At 45.9% G+C, this 19,305-nt stretch overlaps 1 protein-coding gene across 8 annotated transcripts in view; it reads left to right on the forward strand.

Moving 5' to 3' along the window:
• Positions 1–18,958, forward strand: part of YAP1 (Yes1 associated transcriptional regulator) — a 97,029-nt gene extending 78,071 nt beyond the window's left edge. For all 8 annotated transcript variants that reach the window (XM_056115025.1, XM_056115029.1, XM_056115027.1 and 5 more), the window contains 3 exons: positions 9,658–9,788; positions 13,210–13,322; positions 15,192–18,958. In XM_056115025.1, the coding sequence (XP_055971000.1) occupies positions 9,658–9,788; positions 13,210–13,322; positions 15,192–15,430 (483 nt within the window). In that variant the 3' untranslated portion in view covers positions 15,431–18,958. The remainder of the gene's footprint in view (positions 1–9,657; positions 9,789–13,209; positions 13,323–15,191) is intronic.
• Positions 18,959–19,305: the final 347 nt, after the last annotated feature.

Raw genomic sequence — 19,305 nt, forward strand, 5'->3', positions numbered from 1 at the left:
TAGGGTCCTTGAGACTTGAAGGTTGAACTGGAAATTGGGGGCTCATTGCCCTTCCCTGAGTGTGTGGGCACCGTCCAGGGACCTCCCTCCCCCTCTGCATACAGCTCCAGGAGAAGGGCCTTGTGTGGTGTCAGCTGCGTAAGGGGCAGCTGGCAAGATTCCGCCTTGGGAGTGTTTTTGTTTTTGTTTTTGTTTTATGCTGTAACCTGGGTGTTAGTAAACTTCTTGCTGAATAACTCAGCTGTAGCCCTCATAGAGACCAGTTGACTTTGTGAGAGGGGAAATAATATTCTGTATCTTGGGATGTCTCTTTGAATCAAAATATCCAGGAAGGGAGTAACTGAGAAAGGCTGTCTTTCTGCTAAAGCCGATTGCAGATGTTCTTAGGACGAAAGCCCTGGTGCACCATGGGATGGAGGAGGACATAGAATCGAAGCTTTATAAAATGTGGGCATGTTTTTCTTTGCTTTTCCTCCAAAATGCTTCCAGAAGGGACTTTTATAGGCAATACACAGGAGCAGAAATTAGGTGAGACTTGGGTTCAAGTAATAAAACAAAAAACTTTCTTGCCAATTTGAAATTGTTCTCCCTTTTCCTACTGAGATTTTAAACATTAAGTCTGTAAAGTGTAATTTTCCTAGGTCTTTTCTTTCATCATCAGGTAAAAAGGTAAAGGTAAAGGCCCACCTGTTGTTCATCGATTTGCTCGAGCGGGCCCAGTAACATCTCCATTGGAGACTTTGTTGTTACTGTGTCTGGCATATCGAATACGTCACGGGTAGCTTGCCAGGCTCTGCCATGCGGGCGAGATTCTCTCGGTAGCTTGCCGGGCTCTCCGAGAGGGGCGGAGGAATCGAACTCGGGTCGGCCATGTTGGCTGCGTGCAAGGCAAACGCCCTACCGCTGTGCTGTTGCTCCAGCCCTCATCAGGTATAAGTGTAAATAGTTGCTGTTACTTCTAATGCAAGTTATTTGATACTTTTTTTAGGTAGATTTTAGAAATGAAGTTATAAATAAAAATCTGTTACTTACATTGTATTAAAATTACAGAATTGGGGCTGGAGCAATAGTACAGCGGGTAGGGCATTTGCCTTACATGCGGCCGACCCGGGTTTGATTCCCAGCATCCCATATGGTCCCCTGAGCACCACTAGGTGTAATTCCTGAGCACAGAGCCAGGAGTACATCTCTGGGGGTGACCCAAAAAGAGTAAATAAATAAAATTACAGAATTGATTACTTAGATTTGTCTAAACCAGAGGGTCCACCACCACCCTCCCGGTTTTTTTTTTTTTTTAAGGTTTTTTGGTTTTTTAAGTCTAGCTTGCAAATGCTGCAGACAAAAAAATTCTGATTTTAAAGTTGTGATCAGGAGCTGGGACGATAGCACTGCAGGTAGGGCATTTGCCTTGCATTCAGCCGACCCGGATTCGATTCCCAGCATCCCATATGGTCCTCCGAGCACTGCCAGGAGTAATTCCTGAGTGCATGAGCCAGGAGTAACCCCTGTGCAACGCCGGGTGTGACCCAAAAAGCAAATAAAAAATTTACAAAAGTTGCCATCATCATTGTCTTTACCTGGCACCTTTATGAAAATGTCAATGAATATCTGCAATCTCAGTGTAGTTTAAGTTTGGAGTAGCTAAGTCATACAGAATCTAGTGGCAAACATATGTGTATTTTTTTTCACCTAACATACTTTATAGATGAGCTTTGGATTTTGGAAAAGTTGTTCCCAGAGAGGAACTACCCAGCCTCAGAAAGAAAACAAACCAAAAAAAGAATGTATAGGGGCCAGAAAGACAATTTGATGGCTAAGGCACTTGCCCTGCACACAGCGAGCCTCGTTTTGACCCCCAGAACCAAAAATGCTCCTGAGCATAGAGCCAGGAATAAGCCCTGAGAACTGCCAGGTGTGGCCCAGAGACAAATAAGAATTTATAAGGAGCCACGAGGAAAAGGGGCAAATTCATCCAATATTGGTGCCGTTTGACATGTTCCAGTAGAAATTAGAGAAGAGCTGGGGCATGACTCGTCCTCCGTGTAGGAGATGGGGTTTGATCACTGGAACTGCATGGTCCCTGCTTGCTGCTGGCTGTGCCGCCCCTCCCCCACATTAGCTCAGGCATCAGAAAGAGTGTCCCATTGCTCTCTTCCGAGAGGAACCTCCTGCTGTGCGATGGGAAGGCATCAGACTTGGAGATATTTAAGAAGTGCTCCTTTGCAGAGCCGCCAGTAGGTCCCTCTAAATAGGATGTATGTCCTGGTTAATGAAGTAGCCAGGAACTGACGTTAGTGAGAGTGAAGTGCAGAGTTCAGAAAGATTAAACCACATTTAGGGCATTATTAGATCTAAAATGAAAGGATGGGGCCAAGGAGACAGAAGTCAAAGGACAGGAGCTCATGCTGTTCAGTCCCTGGTATCACATAGGTCTCCCAGGCTTTGCTGAGAAGTCGCCGTAGTTACCCCCAGCACTGCACTGAACCAGGCTCCTGCTGCCAGGTCAGCGTAATGGGGGGACTGGCACCCGGGACCCTGAGCACTGCTTGGGAGCCACAGTCCAGAAGCCTGGCTTACTTATGGCCACCCAGCCCCGAGACTCCCCCGGAGGGCCCAGCACCACCAGGAGTAATTCATGAGCTCAAAGCCAGACGTAACAGCAGCAGCTGTGGCCCCAAACAAACAAAAATGAAAGTGATCCTCTGAATTTATTAGGTCGTAGGCTCAGAATATGGGGACATTTGTCTGTGGAGTTTTCCATTTTCTCTTTTGCTATGCATTTGCTCTTTTTGTTTCTAAAGCAGTGTCTAACCTCAGAAAGAAAGAAAAAATGGAAACTGGAAATTGTATCTTTGCCTTTGTTGCTTGGTTTCCTGGCTGATACTCCTTTGAATCCTGCCGTTGGCTCTTTGGTGAACAGGAGAGGCTTTTTGAGCAGGTGGTTATGTGCCCCGGCTTCTGCTAGACCAGCGCCCTTCCTTCCCTGTGCTCCCAGCCAGTGGGAATTTATTATTATTATTATTATTATTATTACTTTAATGAATCGCCGTGAGATACAGTTACAGGCTTACAAACTTTCATGATTACGTTTCAGTTGATGTAAATCCCTCCACCAATGCCCATTCTCCATCACCAATGTTCCCAGTATCCCTCCTGCCACCCCCACCCTTTCCCATCCCCTGCTTCTGTGGCAGCTACATTCCCTCTTACTCTCTCTCTTCTTTTGGGTGTCACAATTTGCAATACAGGTATCAAGTGGCCATCATGTTTGGTCCATAGTCTACTTTCAGCACACATCTCCCATCCTGAGTGAGCCCTCCAGCCATCACTTAGTGTTCCTTTCTCCATCGAGTGGGGCTATTTCTTAAGCATTTCCTAAGTCCAACTCCAGTGCTTCTCTGCATCTGTGCAGCCCAGGTCTGGCTGGTCTGTGGTCCTAGTGGTGAGCATCTTTCAGGGCTGGCAGCCACTTCTGGAAGTGTTCAGAACCCAGGTGTGGGTGTTGGGGTCGCTGTGTTCTCGCACAGACAGGGTGGTGAGACTCCAGTGAGCATAGTTCTAGTCAGAGTGTGAAGAATAATCGCTCTGTTCAGACTCAGGAAAAAAGTGTCACCAGCACCTTTATTCCCCACTGCCCCCCGCCCCAGATTTAATAAGAGCAAAGAATTTGGTGTTCTGTTTTGTTTTGTTTTTACTTCCAAACTGTCTCAGCTGATGCTGAGAAACCAGTGTCAGACACCTCCTACCACTTTTCCCAAGACAATGTCTCTTCCCTCTGAAGTTCTAATTTGGATGTTCCCTGTGAGTGGTTTGGGGAGCGGACGCTGCAGTGCTCAGGAGTCCAGGGGCTCACTGGCAATTCTCAGCCAACCAACCAGTGCCGGGGTCAGAGGACGACTTGCCATTCACTCCATCTGTCGGCAGCACTGCCTGGGGGCCCCATGGTGGTGCTGGGGATTGAGCCCTGACCTCCTGCCACCCCCATGGATGTTTGCACCTTGTTTTTAATAACAGGCCCTAAAAGGAGGTGGGATTTAGCCTCGTACCTTGCATAGTCTGTTCACTTTTAAAGATTCATTGAAGTTGCCATGATTTGAGGTGCTGTAACTTTAATTACTTTAATTGAGACCATAATTACGCAGAAGATAGTATAAAAGATGAAAGTCCAGACATCTGTCAGCAAGCGTGGAGCCTTAGTGTAATGCTGGGAAAACCAAACGGCCACTTAGTCTGGGGGTCGCTTTTCAGAGTTAGTACTGTCAGGGAGTCTGGACAACTGTGCTCAGTGCTCAGGAGTCGGGGGGGGGGGCATGTTCCTCTCAATCAAAAGTGTTCTCAAGTTGAAGATATTCTAACAAATGACATGAACATTTTTTAAATGCTCACCACTAAGAGCCACTGAATATTTTAATAACTTTGGACATAATGAAATATTTGGTGGCATTTAAGAGCTGTGCTTATAAATGGGATATTGGCAAGGCCCATCCTTGAGCAGTTGGAAAAAGTGACTTTTTTTCTTTTTTTTTTAAACACTGCCAACATAAACTACCATCACTAAGACAAATTCTAAGATGTAGATTCAGTTAGTGTCTATTTCTAAATTTAGGCTTCTAGTTCACTAAAGTAACTATCCTTAAACATATATTAGTTAGGGATAGGGAGTTGGGGGGCAGAGCGTGGCGGGTTCCAGCCACATTTGTCTGCCCTTCAGTGTCTGAAAAGGATGTGCTCATCCGTTGGGCTTGAGAGCTGCTGGTACATGTATTAAGCCTTGCATTTTGCTAACCCTACTAAAATTTCCGGCATCACATGGTCCCCCAAGCCTGCAGCCCCTCAGGGTAAGCTGGGCCCAAGCAATACTGATGACAAGGAGCACTGTTTGGGACCGTTTGGGCACTGCCCCCAATAGTTGCTTTAAGAGAGGCAGGTTGAGGGTGGAGAGAGTTCAGCCGACTTGGTGCCGCCTTTGCTTCCACAAGGCACTGCTCTGGTCCCTGAGCTCTGCCAGGACTAGCCACGGACACTGCCAGGCCTAACTCAGTACTCCCACCCCACTCAGAAAAAAAAAAAAGGAGTTACATTACAGTGTGGAATTTTCTGTACATGGAATCACAACTTTTACACTTAGAATGGTTTCATTATTCATTCAGGTTGTATATTTAGTTCATTTCTTTTGCTAGCTAGTATTCCATTCTAGGCATACTGCAGTTGCTTCACTCTTGACCTCTTGACGGCCATTTGACTGGTTTCTAAATTTTGACTGCGTGTAGACATATGCTTTCATTTTTCTTGTGTACCCTGAGAATTTAATAGCCTCGGGATGTTCAGAATGTTTCCAGACTAACTGTACTGCCTTTTCCCCTTTTCTAAATGTTGTGAACCAAGGCATCAGTTTTACCTGGGACCAGAATACTGAAGCTACAAAATAGATGTTTCATTCAAGTGTCTTTTTTTAACCTCTGGGAAATGATGATCCTACTTAAATGAGAAGAAGGCCAGATCCCGAGACCAGAAAAGTCACTCTGTACAGCAGGCTGACTCTTGGTTTCCTCTAGACCCTCCGCTGCACTTTGCAGAGCTGCTCTGCCCACAGATGCAGCCAAGATTAGCGAAGATTTACAAGCGCAATGGGAAAAGCCACCACATTTTTGTATTATTACAGAGGAAAGTGAGCTAAAAATACGTGCTTCGTTTAGAAAAAGTCATGCTCTGAAGGAACTATTTGACCTTTGAAATACAGAAGCATAGTTAAATGTTGGCTGGATTTGCTATAAATTGCTATGTCTCCCCTTTTGAAAGTTTCAAACTAGTCTAACTACCTTTGGGAAAAGAGTAGCTTAACAAACTTCTATTTTTAACTCCTATTCTAATTTTAGGCATTCGGGAGAAACTCTTTGAGATAGATATAAATATTCAACATGAGTTTTCTGAATTGGAACTCTGGTTTTGTCGGCTCTTCAATGGTGTTTCCAGGACAGACCATTTCCCCCAGCCCCGTCTTTAGTGGTGCTCAGGGAAGACTCCCCGTGGGTCAGGCTGTCGTTCTGGGAAGTACTTGGGAGACTGTATGCATCGCTGGGGGTTGCACACAGGCCCCCGCATGCTAGCACAGTCCATGAGCTCTCTCTCTAGTGCCCAAGCCAGGGATGAACCAGGCTGACCACATGCAAGGCATGTGCCCTAACCACTGTCCTGTTTCTCCAGGCTTATTTTTAAAACCGCTCTGCAGACCGTCCAATTACAAAGCAGTATGTAGTATGCAAAGTGTGTTACAATAAACAACTGCCCTGGATTGCTTGTTCCATTTAGGTATCAGTAGTATGTACAGGGTTATTTTTTTTAAGGTAGTATAAGGGGACATTTGTGTGGAATGTAGTTTTTATTTTAAAATTTAGATTATTTTACCTAACTTCATTTTCTACTTTATTGAAACAATTATTTTTCTCTAAAGTCACTAGCAAATGGCTTATACAGCTCTGAAGCAAGTTTTTAGTATTTTGCTTCTGAGAAACATAAATTTCTCGCAGTGTGTTCCCATTTGCAATCCTTGGCTAACAATGCAAGGAATTCCCAAGCTGAGGCCACAGTGGACACACAGGGTGACGCGCTTCTGGCCAGCAGCAGAGTGGCCGTGGGAGGGCACTTTCCCTTAGCTCTGGCTCCATGTCTCCCTTCCAGAATCACACTTGATGGACGCATCCGAAATTTCCATATCACCTCTTGAAACTGTCTTTTGAAACCCTCTTGAAGCTGTCTCTGTGTACGTGCATGGATGTATTTCTGTGGGAAATCAACATTGATACTTTCATATTCAATTGAACTCCAAAGTCACATGTTAAAGAGGGGGAAAGTTTGGCCTATTTTCTATATGTGAGAGAGAGGGGGGGGAGAAAGAGACAAGTTTGACATTTCTTTAAAATAGCAAAGCAAGGGACCAGTGTGAGTGCTCATTAGTTAGGCACTGATTTCACATTTGTGAGACCTTACGTTTTGATCCTTGACACTTCAAAACCTAGCAAAGCAACATTTTTCACTCTTATTTAATGAAATGAAATATGTTCACAGTATGTAGAAATAACATAAGAATTACTGTCCTGGGGAGAGCGAAGTCCACTCCTAAGTTCTTCAAGCAGTTTTGGTTTTAGTGAGTACTGAGCTGTGAAAGTCCCCTTTTGGGTTCATATAGTTTACTTCCATGTGTATTTAATTATGCATCAGTAGTGGTAGGGCGTTTGCCTTGCACGCAGCCAACATGGCCGACCCGAGTTGATTCCTCCGCCCCTCTCGGAGAGCCCAGCAAGCTACCGAGAGTATTCGATATGCCAGACACAGTAACAACAAAGTCTCCAATGGAGACGTTACTGGGCCCGCTCGAGCAAATCGACGATCAACAGGAGGGCCTTTACTTACTTTTTTACTTATACTCCAGTAAAACAACTGAGAAAACACTTAGGCATTACCCTGGATTATTTGCTGTAACAAAAGCTTTAAAATGGTGCTGATTACACATGGGCTGTGGAGTCCGTAACATATGTGAATAATATTTGTATCTTGACCATACCACACTCCTTATGTTTTCTTCACATATTCTTCCCTGCTTTGTAGGTAGTGCTAACTCCTTCCCCTGCTCCCGTTCCACAATCAGTAAAGTGCCATTTACCCCCCCTAAATGTTTAGATCAGTGCAGCTTAGATCCATAATTTTCAGCCTTGGGACACCTGAAGCTCTAGTTCACAGGCCAGTAATTGCAAACAACATCTTTGTGGATTCATGGTCTCCTCACTCTTCGTTACAGCTCAGACGTGGGTTTGATGAGAAGTGTGTTCCCCGTACACCTTGGACATTGCTGCAGTGCATGGTGCTCTCAGCATATTTCCATGTTACCTTTCTTGTGAAGGTGTGGGGTGTTGTCTCTGCAAAGTGCTGAAAGTAGAAATTCAGTTGAAGAGAAAGCAAAAGCTAAACATTTTGACCCCTGGAACAGTCTAACTGCAACAGGAGCAAGTGACAGAAATGTGGAGAGTCCACGCATGAAACTCAACTTGAGCCTCATAAAACAATTTAAGAAAAGTAGGAATTTTATCAAAAAGGTTAAATGAAATGTTAGGAAAAGACATGGAAATTATAGCCAGTTCGTTCAGTACCTTCTTTGATAGAAAGAAAATGAGGCACTTTTTTAGATAATGGAAGGTTTTCCCAATATTTTAAAATATGCACAGCTTTATCACAAAATCCTCCATTCACTTAAGAGCCTCTGGTTTTACTTATTAAATTTCTGTTGTGGGGCTGGATCAGTAGTACAGCAGGCACTTGCCTTGCACACTACCAGCCCGGGTTCGATCCCTGATACCCCATCCAGTCCCCCAAGCACCTCCAGGAGTGATTCCTGAGGGCAGAGCCAGTGATATAAACCAAAATAATAAAATAGTAGTGAGCATAGACAGTCTTTCATTTGCAGCAACCACTGCATGATGTGAAAGTGTGTCCTATTTATGAAAATTCAAAGGCATAATAAATACTTTGTTCCCTGCAGTCCTAATTAAAGAATGTACTACATGGGGCCATTAAGTAGGTTGAACTGGGGCCAGCTGCACGGAGTCAGGCCCTCAGCCATTCTGTGTCTCCTACCAGGCTCACATGCTTTCTCTCCTCCCCCCCCCCCCCCAAATCCTCCAGTTAAGCCATCTGAGTTGGAGCATATACAGGAGGCATTTTCTGGGAGACCCTACTGGCGTGAGAGGGCGCAGGCAGGCAGAGTCTTCAGTCACTTGAGGCCAAAGGCTGATCGCAGAGCCAGTGACTTGGGACTGGCCTGATAATGAAGTGTGAGTGGTTGGCCAGAGGGAGGGAACAGCACACAGAACAGCACATGAAATAGCACTAGCCCACGGAACAGCACAAGGAATAGCACACAGCATAGGGAATAGCACACAGAACACAGAACACGGAACACATGCGGAACAGCACATGGAACAGCACACAGAACAGCAAAGCAGGTGTCTGGCCTGAGAGTGAAAACTGCATAGGTGTGTGACCACAGAGGCATCGGCGTTGGTGTTTTAGAACAAATGACCGAATATTAATCTTCCTACCGGGTTTCACTTGTGGATACTGAAGATACACAAACATGTGTGGGTTGGTGAAAAAAAATAAATTGCTAGGAGGCGGGCAGGTACTAGGGGGCAGGGGTGCCATGCAGGAGACCCGGATGGAAGTCCCCAGCGCACATAGCCTGAGCACCCTTGTGCACGGAGCTAGAGTTGGAGCCCCAAACCACGGCACCCCTCGACCAAAACAACAGTCACAATGCAAAACCACTTGAAGAGTTCTGTGCTTGGGGTAGACTTGCTGTCCTGCGCAAAGGAGGGGTTTGGATGCGTCTGTCGGGGTCAGGGAAATGATCTGAGGGTGAAGTCGATGTGATTGCCTTTCCAGCGAGAGCCAGTCAGACAGACTCAGTTCACGGGGTTCCCTTTTCAATGACCTGAGACTTCCCCAGTCGTTTAGAAACGCTTGGTTATTTCTGACTCGGAAAGTTATTAACTTTAAAAGATACGTTAGTGCTTCAAATTTATATGTTCCTGGTTATCCTGATGACGTTATTTTAAACTTCACACACTATTCAGTGCCTGGACTGATCGTTTCTTTTCCCCCTAGGAATTAGCTCTCCGTAGCCAGCTACCAGCACTGGAGCAGGATGGAGGGACACAGAATCCGGGATCATCTCCTGGGATGGCTCAAGAATTGAGAACAATGACGACCAATAGCTCAGACCCCTTTTTGAACAGGTAGGTAAGAATTGCTCGTGGCCGGTATCTGGAGAGGATCTTAGCTTGGAGATCATTCTGCTTTGTACCTGTAATAAGCTGTTTGAACATCTGTGTGGCCCCAAACGTAGAGCTGTAAACAGATCTCCCCATAACTGGCAGGTACAATAGAAGCAAAGGATTAAAAGCCGGCTCCCGTGAGGGGAAGCAAGCTGTCCAGACTTGTGGAAGGCATCCTGCGCAGTTTCGTGTTGACTAACAGTTCCTTAGAATTACAGGATGTGAAGGAACATGTGAATGCCTTTCTGTGAGGGCAAGTGAGCTGCATTGTACCCACCTCAGGATTGCAGTAGAGAGATCACTCGGGGGGATTTTCCACAGAGCTGTTTCACCTGAGCAGTTTCCCACCAGGGGCCCCAGCAGGCCCTGTGTTCTTAGGGCGGGAGTTTGTGCAGATAAAGCAGAAGGCTTGCTTCTTTCCTCCCAAATGCACTCGTATAGGCAGTATTTGAAAATAACATGGTGTAAGGATGCATTTTGGTGAGTTACCACAAATCTTGGGTTTCAGGCAGATAGCAAAAATGTGATTATAGATAAAGCGCTATGCTGAGAAGCGAGCAGGCTGAAACAGGCCGTGTGCTTTGTCTAGAATGCCGTTTTGTATATCATAGAATATGGTGTTTAAGAATTTTTAAATACGAATGAAAACCTCCTGCTCCTTTGGCTTCTGCTTTTTTATTTTTAACTAACAATGCCCACCTTTCTTTCTCTCGGGCTCTTCCTTCCTTCAGCACGCAAGGCAGGTGCTTTTTTCCCCCACTCACTCTCCCCAGCCCCACAGTGCACTCGGACGTACCACACTGTAAAAATGATGTCGGGTCTGCAGAGACAGCCTGTGATTGGCGTGCCGTGCGGAGGGCCCTGGTGGCTGCCCCTCACACTACACAGTTCCACCCCAGCACCAGCCCCTGAACACCACCAGGTGTGAACTCCAAAAAGAAAAAATTGAAATTTGTTTTGGTTTAAGGGAGCTACCATTGCTCACCTTTAAATCATCACCGGCTGAGTGGAAGACTTCGGGGTCACTGGGAGAAGGCCACTGTCCCGCCCTGCTGTGTCCAGAGGCACTTCCGTCCCACCCGCTCCCAATGTTAGCTCTGCTGGCCGCCTGTTGGCTCTTGAGGTCCCTGAATGTAGTGATATATTTTATCGTGGTGCTTCCTGTGGCCTCTGTCAAAAATTGAGTTTGTGTATATGTAAGATCATAGTTCCGAAATTAAGCTAAGATTATTTAGAAAGGCCATGGCCATATAATCCCCGCTTCCCCAAAGGGGTGAATTTCAGAGTTTAAATGTAGTTACCTATTTTATTGATCCAAGGATGAATAGGGCTTATGGAACAGTTGGACTATTAAGTTACTTAGAAAAGTGGAAATCTCAGGGCCAGAGAGATAGTAGAGTGGGCAGGGTGCTTACCTAGCACATGGCCAACCTGGGTTCCATCTCGGGCACCTCATATGGTCTCAGAACCTGCCAGGAACCCTGAGCACCGCCAGATGTGCCCTCTCCCCCACAAAAAAAAAAAAGAAGAAGAAAAATGGACGAATTGCATGTTCTTTGAGAATTTGTGAAGATTCTCAGCTTTGGGAGACCGTGGGAGGAGGGTGTTGGGCCATGCCAGGCAGTGCTTAGGAGCTCCTCCTAGCCCATGGGGTTGGGGGGATGGCACCTGGTGCTTTTGGCAGACCCTCTGGTGCCAGCGCAAAGCCCGTTCACTTACCCTTTTGCTGCTTCTCTCTCTCCCTGACACTGGCAGGGAGCTGAGCTGCCGTTTGATCTTCTCTCCTGGTGAATGTGGGGGCGGCCGATATGCCCTCTGGGTGCCTCCAGTCTGGCGGCTTCCTGGAGCTCCCCCCTCCCCCCAGCACGTGGTACTGAGGTGCTGCCCCCAGCCAGGATGCCTAGGCATTGAACAGGGTCTGGGCTGTGTGAGTGTTCTTGCTGGGAGCAGTTGCTAGCCATGGAAGTCACACCCCCACCTACCCCTACCCCCAAGCTTGGTTCCCAGCGATGCCTATCTTGCCCAGGGGCTTAGGAAGTAGTTGGTGCAGCTGTATATACCAGCCCCGTCTGTTGGCTGGAATGGAGTGAGGGTACAGGCGCAGTGTCTTCCTAGTCAGAGCAGGCGCAGTAGCACTGACTGCATTCGGAGCCCTTCCCCGCAGCGGCTGCACTGTAGGCCAAGGGCCAAAGGCCAGCCTGTATTATTTTTAGTTAGTGTGAGACGGAATCACAGAGTTGCCCAGTAGTCGCTGTGTAGAAGGCCGAGGAAGGGTCCAACAGAGGCAGTAAGTAGTTTAGGAGGAGGGTGGAAACACTTGCCCTTGGACAGCTGTGCTGCAGGCGTATTTAAAACTTAGTCTTTTTCTCATGCTTCAGTTTCGTGTAAGCCCCACAACTGGGTGACGGTGTGTGCCATCAGGAAAGTTGGCATCCTTGCCATGCTCAGCCTCTGTTAGGACCGCCTTGGCTCTAATTGCAGGTTTTGCCGTAAGATTTTGTAGACTTAATAGAACCCCAGATTTTGTATTTAGTGCCAGCTGGTTACGTGTGTTATAAGGAAAGTTCCGCTTCTGGCGGTTATGTTCTGACAATATTTGCTGAACTGGTATGGAAATCTAAGAAAATTTTTACTTAGCCTAAACTTAAAAAAAAAAAGTGTTGGTTCATGTTTAGAGTATTTTTGGTTGTTTGTTTTGAGGTCACACCCAGGTTACTCCCGACTGTGCTCAGGCACCCCTCCTGGCAGGCCTCAGGGGGCCATATGGGATGCCAGGGATCAAACCCGGGGCGGCCACGTGCAAGGCAGATGCCCTCACTGCTGTGCTATCGTTCTGACCCTGTGGCTTCTGTGTCACTCAGAGTGTGTGCCTTATTACTTTTCTTGTTTAATTTTTTTCTTCCTCAGTGCTGAGGTGCTCGGGCCCCACTGGGCCCTTCCAGCCATCCAGCGTGCAGGAGCTCTAACCGCGGAGCTTCCTCTGATGGGCCCAGACCGAAAAGGCGCTCTGCTACTTCGTGGGGGCTGGCTTTTCCTTGGCTGATGCCTGCCAGCACAGCCCATCCCAGCCCCCACCCGGGTTTGTCTGCCCCCAGGCCCTTGGTGAATTGACACCTCGCAGGGAGCTGTGTTCACCGCCAGTTCAATGGCATTCCAGAGAATTTAGTCCCCAGGCAGTCAGTAACCTCTCCCTACAGAGCTCAGAGAGCCCTCAGGAGAGCTCTGGGCCCCTTGGCATGGCCAGTCTCTGGTGAGACTCACTGGTGTGTGGGACCACTTCCGGCCGGGGCCAGAGGTGTTGAGGGAACGGAGCCCAATCCCCTGGAGAAGCCTCTGGCTCCTCTGCCATCCTCTGACCTTGTTCTGCGATGGTCCTTTGCAGTGGCACCTACCACTCTCGAGACGAGAGCACGGACAGCGGGCTGAGCATGAGCAGCTACAGCGTCCCGCGCACCCCAGACGACTTCCTGGACAGTGTGGACGAGATGGACACAGGTCGGTGTTTCGGGTTCCTCTTCCACACCCACCCTTTCCTCACGTGCTTTGTTTCTAGGTCTAATAAGCTGTTGTGAGCAAAGGGTTATTCAGTAGAAAACAGTTAAACACAGAACAAGCCTGCCTCGTGGGCCATTTAAACTGGCCCCCAGCAGGGCTGACATTGCACTGTTTGAAGCCAATTGGATAGCATGGCTTGGTTTAGCTTTTTTTTTTTTTTTTTTTTTTTTTGCTGTTTTGGGTCACACCTGGCAATGCACAGGGGTTACTCCTGGCTCTGCACTCAGGAGTTACTCCTGGCGGTGCTGGGAATCGAACCCGGGTCAGCCGCGTGCAAGGCAGATGCCCTACCCGCTGTGCTATCTCTCCAGTCCCTGGTTTAGCATTTTAAATGCTAAAAGCCTGAGGCGGTGCTGAAGTCCTTCGGGTAAGGCAGTTTCCATGCATGTGGCCAGCTCCGGTTTGATCCCTGTCAGCACCCCTGGGTGCTGCGGGGGTTATGGCTGACCACCTCTCTCCTCCCCATCGCCCCAAATAAATCCAATACTGAGTTCATCCACAAGGCGAGTGAGGGCTTTGTTAGGAGTCTGCTACAAGCTTGTGCTCTGATTTTGTACAGAGCTTTCTGTAGGTCAGTGAGTGTCTAGTTCTCTTCTCTCTGAGGATTTTTGGGTCAACTTAGATGTTGCAGGAAGAGGAAAACCATCTGAGAAAGACTAAGTGGTGGTTTCACCTGCTCTGTTAACTCAGATGCAGGGCTCTTAAGGCAGCTAAGAAATGTCCGCCTGCCCCACAGAGCAGTGGTAGAAGGCTCCAGAACCTTCCATTCGCGTGACTCCTCCGGTGACTGCTGATTGCCCTTGCACCTCTAAGGGCATGGATTAACAGGGAAACAGACCAGCTCTCCCACGAGTTCTCTAATAGACAATCCGGACTCTGTTTGGCAAGTCTCCTGTGCCTGCAAATCTGTGCTTTCCTCTCATCTTAGAATATAATCTTAGAATAAAATCTTAGAATACCTTGGGAGACTTAAACTTACAGCATCCTGTCCCCAGTGTACTTTTTTATGTACTCCCCCCTCCCCAGAAGCATATTCTATTGAAGCCTTAAGGAGTGTTAATTTGGTTGTTGTCGTTTTGTTGCTTTTGTCCATTTGCAGCAGGGGCTCAGAGCTTACTCCTTGCTCTGAGCTCAGGACTCGCTCCTGGAAGTGCTCAGGGAGCGGTGTGCAGGGTCTGGGATCAAAACCAGGTGGGTCACATGCCAGGCAAGCATTCTGCAGTTCCGTATGACCAAGTCCCTTGAGAAACTTAAAAAACAGAAGCCAGCAAGGTCAGTTCATTCAGGCGGCTCTGGGAGGCTTATTTTGCTGTCAGGGATAAAGGACCTCCAAGAGGGGCATAGATTTGATGCAGTCCTTTCTTCTAAGCGTCCCCAGAGTGCAGCCAGGCTGAGGGCATCACTGTGCGTCTCATGGAGGCACATGTGTAGAGGGCAGCGGTTCTGTTGTAGGCTGTGCTGGTGCTTTCATTGCTGTTTATACATTGCCAAGGGGTCTATGTACACCCCAACCCTGCCCCACCCCCAAGTTCCTCTGCAGGGCTGTTGCTTGGTATCTGAACAATGTTGAAGCTAAAGTAAACTTGGTATTGGAAACCAATGATAAGTCAATGAGGAAAGAAAAAAAAAGTTCCTGTAAGCTTGGTATTATTTTTGCGTGGCTGTGCTAAAATAAACTCTGGGCCTCAGTCTGGGAGGCTGTCTGCAGAGCCACTGCCCTCCTCTGCCCGTTTTGTGTGCCCACCCGCCCAGCAGAGCCCCCGGGGCAGTCTTCTGGGGGGCCTGACTGTCTCCCTCTGTTCCCTCTAGGTGACACTATCAACCAAAGCACCCTGCCCTCACAGCAGAACCGCTTCCCAGACTACCTGGAAGGCATTCCCGGGACAAACGTGGACCTTGGCACGCTGGAGGGAGATGGCATGAGCCTGGAAGGGGAGGAGCTGATGCCCAGTCTGCAGGAGGCGCTCAGCTCCGACATCCTCAATGACATGGAGTCCGTGCTGGCCGCTACCAAGCTCGACAAGGAAAGCTTTCTCACCTGGTTGTAGGGCCCCGGGCAGACAGCGTCCCAGGTCTGCGAAGGGTCAGAGGAAACACGACCCACACGCCTGAAGTTCCCCGATAGCCAGTCACACACACTATTTGGGCTCAGTACAGAAGAAGATGAACAAACGTCCAGCAAGATTCTTTCATCCACTACTTTGCTCTTCCTTGTCCATTGCTGCTGTTAATATATTGCTGACCTCTTTCATAGTTGGCTCGAAAGAATCAAAAGGAAAAAAAAATCACTTTAATTTTTTTTTTTTTTTTTTGGTTTCTTTTGCTATTTTAACTACTGTTGGTTGGGGGGGCGAGGGGAAGTGAGCCTGTGTGGCGATGGTGCCATTCCTTCCGCCCCGTCCAGGTGGTTGCATATCATTTTAGCCACAGACTCAGACCCAGAAGCCACATGCTTCCCGTGGCAGCATTGAGTTTGTTAAAACAGTTTTCTCTTCATCTGCCTTCGGCCAGTGGGAAACGCAACTTACTGGTCTGACCAGCCAAATATGGTATATCTGATATTAAGTCCTTGACGCTGATTCTAAGCGGTAGCTGAAACCGAGGCTGAGGACTGTTTCACTCCCATGTGTCCCTGCCTCGTGCTGTCATTAGTCACATGGTGACCATGATTTTATTTTAGGAGCTTATAAGGCATGAGACAGTTTCCGTAGAAATAAAGTAATTATTGCCACATACTCTCATATAGGTTTTGGTGGGATTTTCTGTGGGTTTCCATTTGATTTGGTTGGACTTTTGTTTTGATTTTTGTTTCTCAGAGCCTAGGCAAATAATCATAGTAAGTGACTCTGTTCATAGTTGTAGCTTGGAACGTTATTTTAGATCCTTTGGTTAAAAATCTACGTCCTGATTTTTTTTTAACCATATTATTTAAATCTTGATTATCTGCTCTCCATATATTCCCAAACACACTTATATTGTTTATGCTAGTGTGATAGCAGAATGTATCTTCTTTTTTAAGTTTTCCCTACTTTCCAATTTATTTTAAAATGGTAGCTTTGAATGTATGCATTTAGAATACATGATTAGTAGTTTATATCTCACAAGTAGTTTAAATCTGGTTGTGGCATTCTGCGGTGTTTGAGGTAGTTTAATGTGAAAAGGACATGTTATAATGATTTGTGCCCAGAGCAGCACTATATGCCCTCTGGACACACGATAGTATCTGATTGGAAAGAAGCAAACAGGAAATGGTTTTGTTTTCCCCTTTGTTGCTCCCTTGATCTAATGTCTTGATGAGAAATCACTGAGTAGGTTTGTAATGTCTTCTGCAGAAGTAAGCTTTATGTAGTGATTTTACCTCTTTAGCTTTAGCTTTTGAAGCTTACCTTTGCCTTAGTTTTGGAAGTAAGTTCTAGTTCTTGAGTTCTCACTTATAACAATGACATTAAAGACTAGACTGAGATATTGCCTTTAAGATTGTTCTTACTTGCTCCTACTTCTCTATGCTGAGAATTGACCCTGGGCAATATATAGAATACTCTAAGGTCTGAGTTAGCTGGTTAAGTGATCAGATTAATAAATGTATATTGATAGTTGAATTTAGCAAAGAAATAGAGATAATCATGATTATACGTTTATTTTTACAGGAAGAGATATAACTAGAGTATGTTTCTACAGGAATAATAATGGTTTCCAAAGAGTATTTTTTAAAGGAACAAAATGAGCATGAATCAACTCTTCAGTATAAGCTATGAAGTAATGTTTGGTTATGAATTACAGTGGCACCAGCTAGCCACCTCTATGATTAAGGGTCTTTCATTGTTTCTAGAATAAGCCCTTATTTTCAAGGGTTTGTAACAGACATACCTTTTCCTGGCTAAAACTTCTGTGAAAAGCCTCTGCTTAGGAAGATGGTAGTGTTTCTTTGTTCGTTTTTTAATGCAGAATTGAAGTATTTGACCCTTCAACTTAGAGAAGTGCAAAGTTGAAAATGAGACATTTTTTATTAAGTGTTTTCAATACTCAAGACAATGCTATCACTGTGTATGTTTAATGATTTCATAGGTTGATCATGATAATTGACTTTAAGGTTTTTATTTTTTACAAACAGTAGAAAGATTAAATCTTGAATTAAGTCTGGGGGGCGAGGCCACTATTCAGATGCATTGGTTTGTTTTGTTTTTTTTTTTCCTGGCAATAATGAAATTCTTTGTGGAATGCACAATTGAGTATGTGAATGACACAGCATGTTGGGTTTTGATGAGCAGATCCAAGCTACTTGGAAGGAATGCCTGCAGCTTGCCAGTGAGCCACGAACCATGATGACTCACATCTGTCTCATCCAAGTGACTCTAGGTAGTGGAAGGGGCAGGGAAGGAGCGGAAAGACTTACTGTGGGACCCTGGTAGAGAACTCTAGAAGCTTTTCCCCCATTCAGACATGGTTGCATCTTGCTATCATTAAAGACAGTTGCTAAAGTTTCAATCACTTCAAGACCCCCACGAGACAGGAAGATGGAGTTCTTCATCTCCTCCTGACTTGGATTTTCCCAGTTGCGCCTCAGTGTCTTGGCCAGACTGGGAGGACACGTGCATGGCCCTTGCTGTGTCATCTGTGTGAAGAAGACCCGGGGCCTCCTCCCCTCTCGGTGGGAATCGTAGCCTCCATGCATTCTTCTTTGTTTGATGTCCTGGTTCCTAATGTCCAAGTGTTTTAACTGCTTCTGGTTGGATTGGGTAGCATTGGAATAAGGTTTTAACTGGGTATTCTTGAATTGCTTTTACATAAATAAACCAATTTTATAACCTTTAATTTGATCAGATTTTTACACTTGTGTTCTTTCCTGTTAGGGCCTCTTAGCTCTGCTTCAGGTGGATGATGGAGCACAGGGATCTGGGTTTCAGATTCTCCAAAGTACTATTGTCATGACTATTTTCTAAATACAGTGCCTTTCAAAAAAGAACGGAAGGACTTTGATGCAGTCAATATTGCTAGTGAAAGTATTCCTACTAAATAGATGCATTCTATCTGGAATCCTGGCGGAAGGACGGAAAGATAAGTTATCAGTTGTTTAATTCATGATTCATACCAAACAGTGTTGAAACCCAGTACAGGAGTGGAGGTAGTGTCCCTGGTGAGCAGTTCACAGCTTAGCCCACCGAGAAGGGATTGGCCAGAGGAGATGGATCTTCCACAAGCTTGTTTGGAGAGGTATTGTGGGGTACCTATCTTCACAATTGTTTTCTGTATCCTAAAAGTATTTTCCACATTTTAAATGTTTTATATTAGAGATTCTTTAATGCACCCTTGTCAGATATATATATATATAGTATCAATGTTACCTTTTTATTTTTTGTGTTAGCTATAAGAGCATGCTCGTGTTAGGTACTGACATACATTGTTACATTATTTTTTTCTTGTGTAATACCTTTTTGTTTGTTTATGTGGTTCAAATATATTCTTTCTTTAAACTTTCTTTGTTGTTTTTAACAATTGATATTTAAAAAAATTTTTTTTGATATTTTAGTGTTCTTCTGAGACAACAAGGACTAGTAATAAAAGGAAATTAAAAGGTGCTTACAGTTGTAACTAGTAGTTTTAGTTTGGCATCTGAAATGTTCGAAGTGCAGGTGCAGTTTTCTGGACTTAGGTTCGGTTCTCTTGACACCATCACCATCTGTGGTGGCGGCAGGCAGAATTGTCTCTTTGATTCTTAAATGATGTCACTAAGGAACCAGCACAGAAGGACCTGAGGACCATGATACAGTCTTTCAAACTAGCTCATCTAGAGCTGGACAGAGGACAGAGTCTCCTTGGTTTGGTCCCCAGCATCCCATATGGTCATTCAAGTATGACCGGGAACAATCCAGAGTTTAGACCCTGGAATAAGCCCAGAGCACAGCCAAGAATGACACAGGAAACA

The sequence above is a fragment of the Sorex fumeus genome, unplaced genomic scaffold, assembly GCF_029834395.1.
Source record: "Sorex fumeus unplaced genomic scaffold, SorFum_2.1 ptg000028l, whole genome shotgun sequence".
In the NCBI taxonomy this organism is placed as follows: domain Eukaryota; kingdom Metazoa; phylum Chordata; class Mammalia; order Eulipotyphla; family Soricidae; genus Sorex; species Sorex fumeus.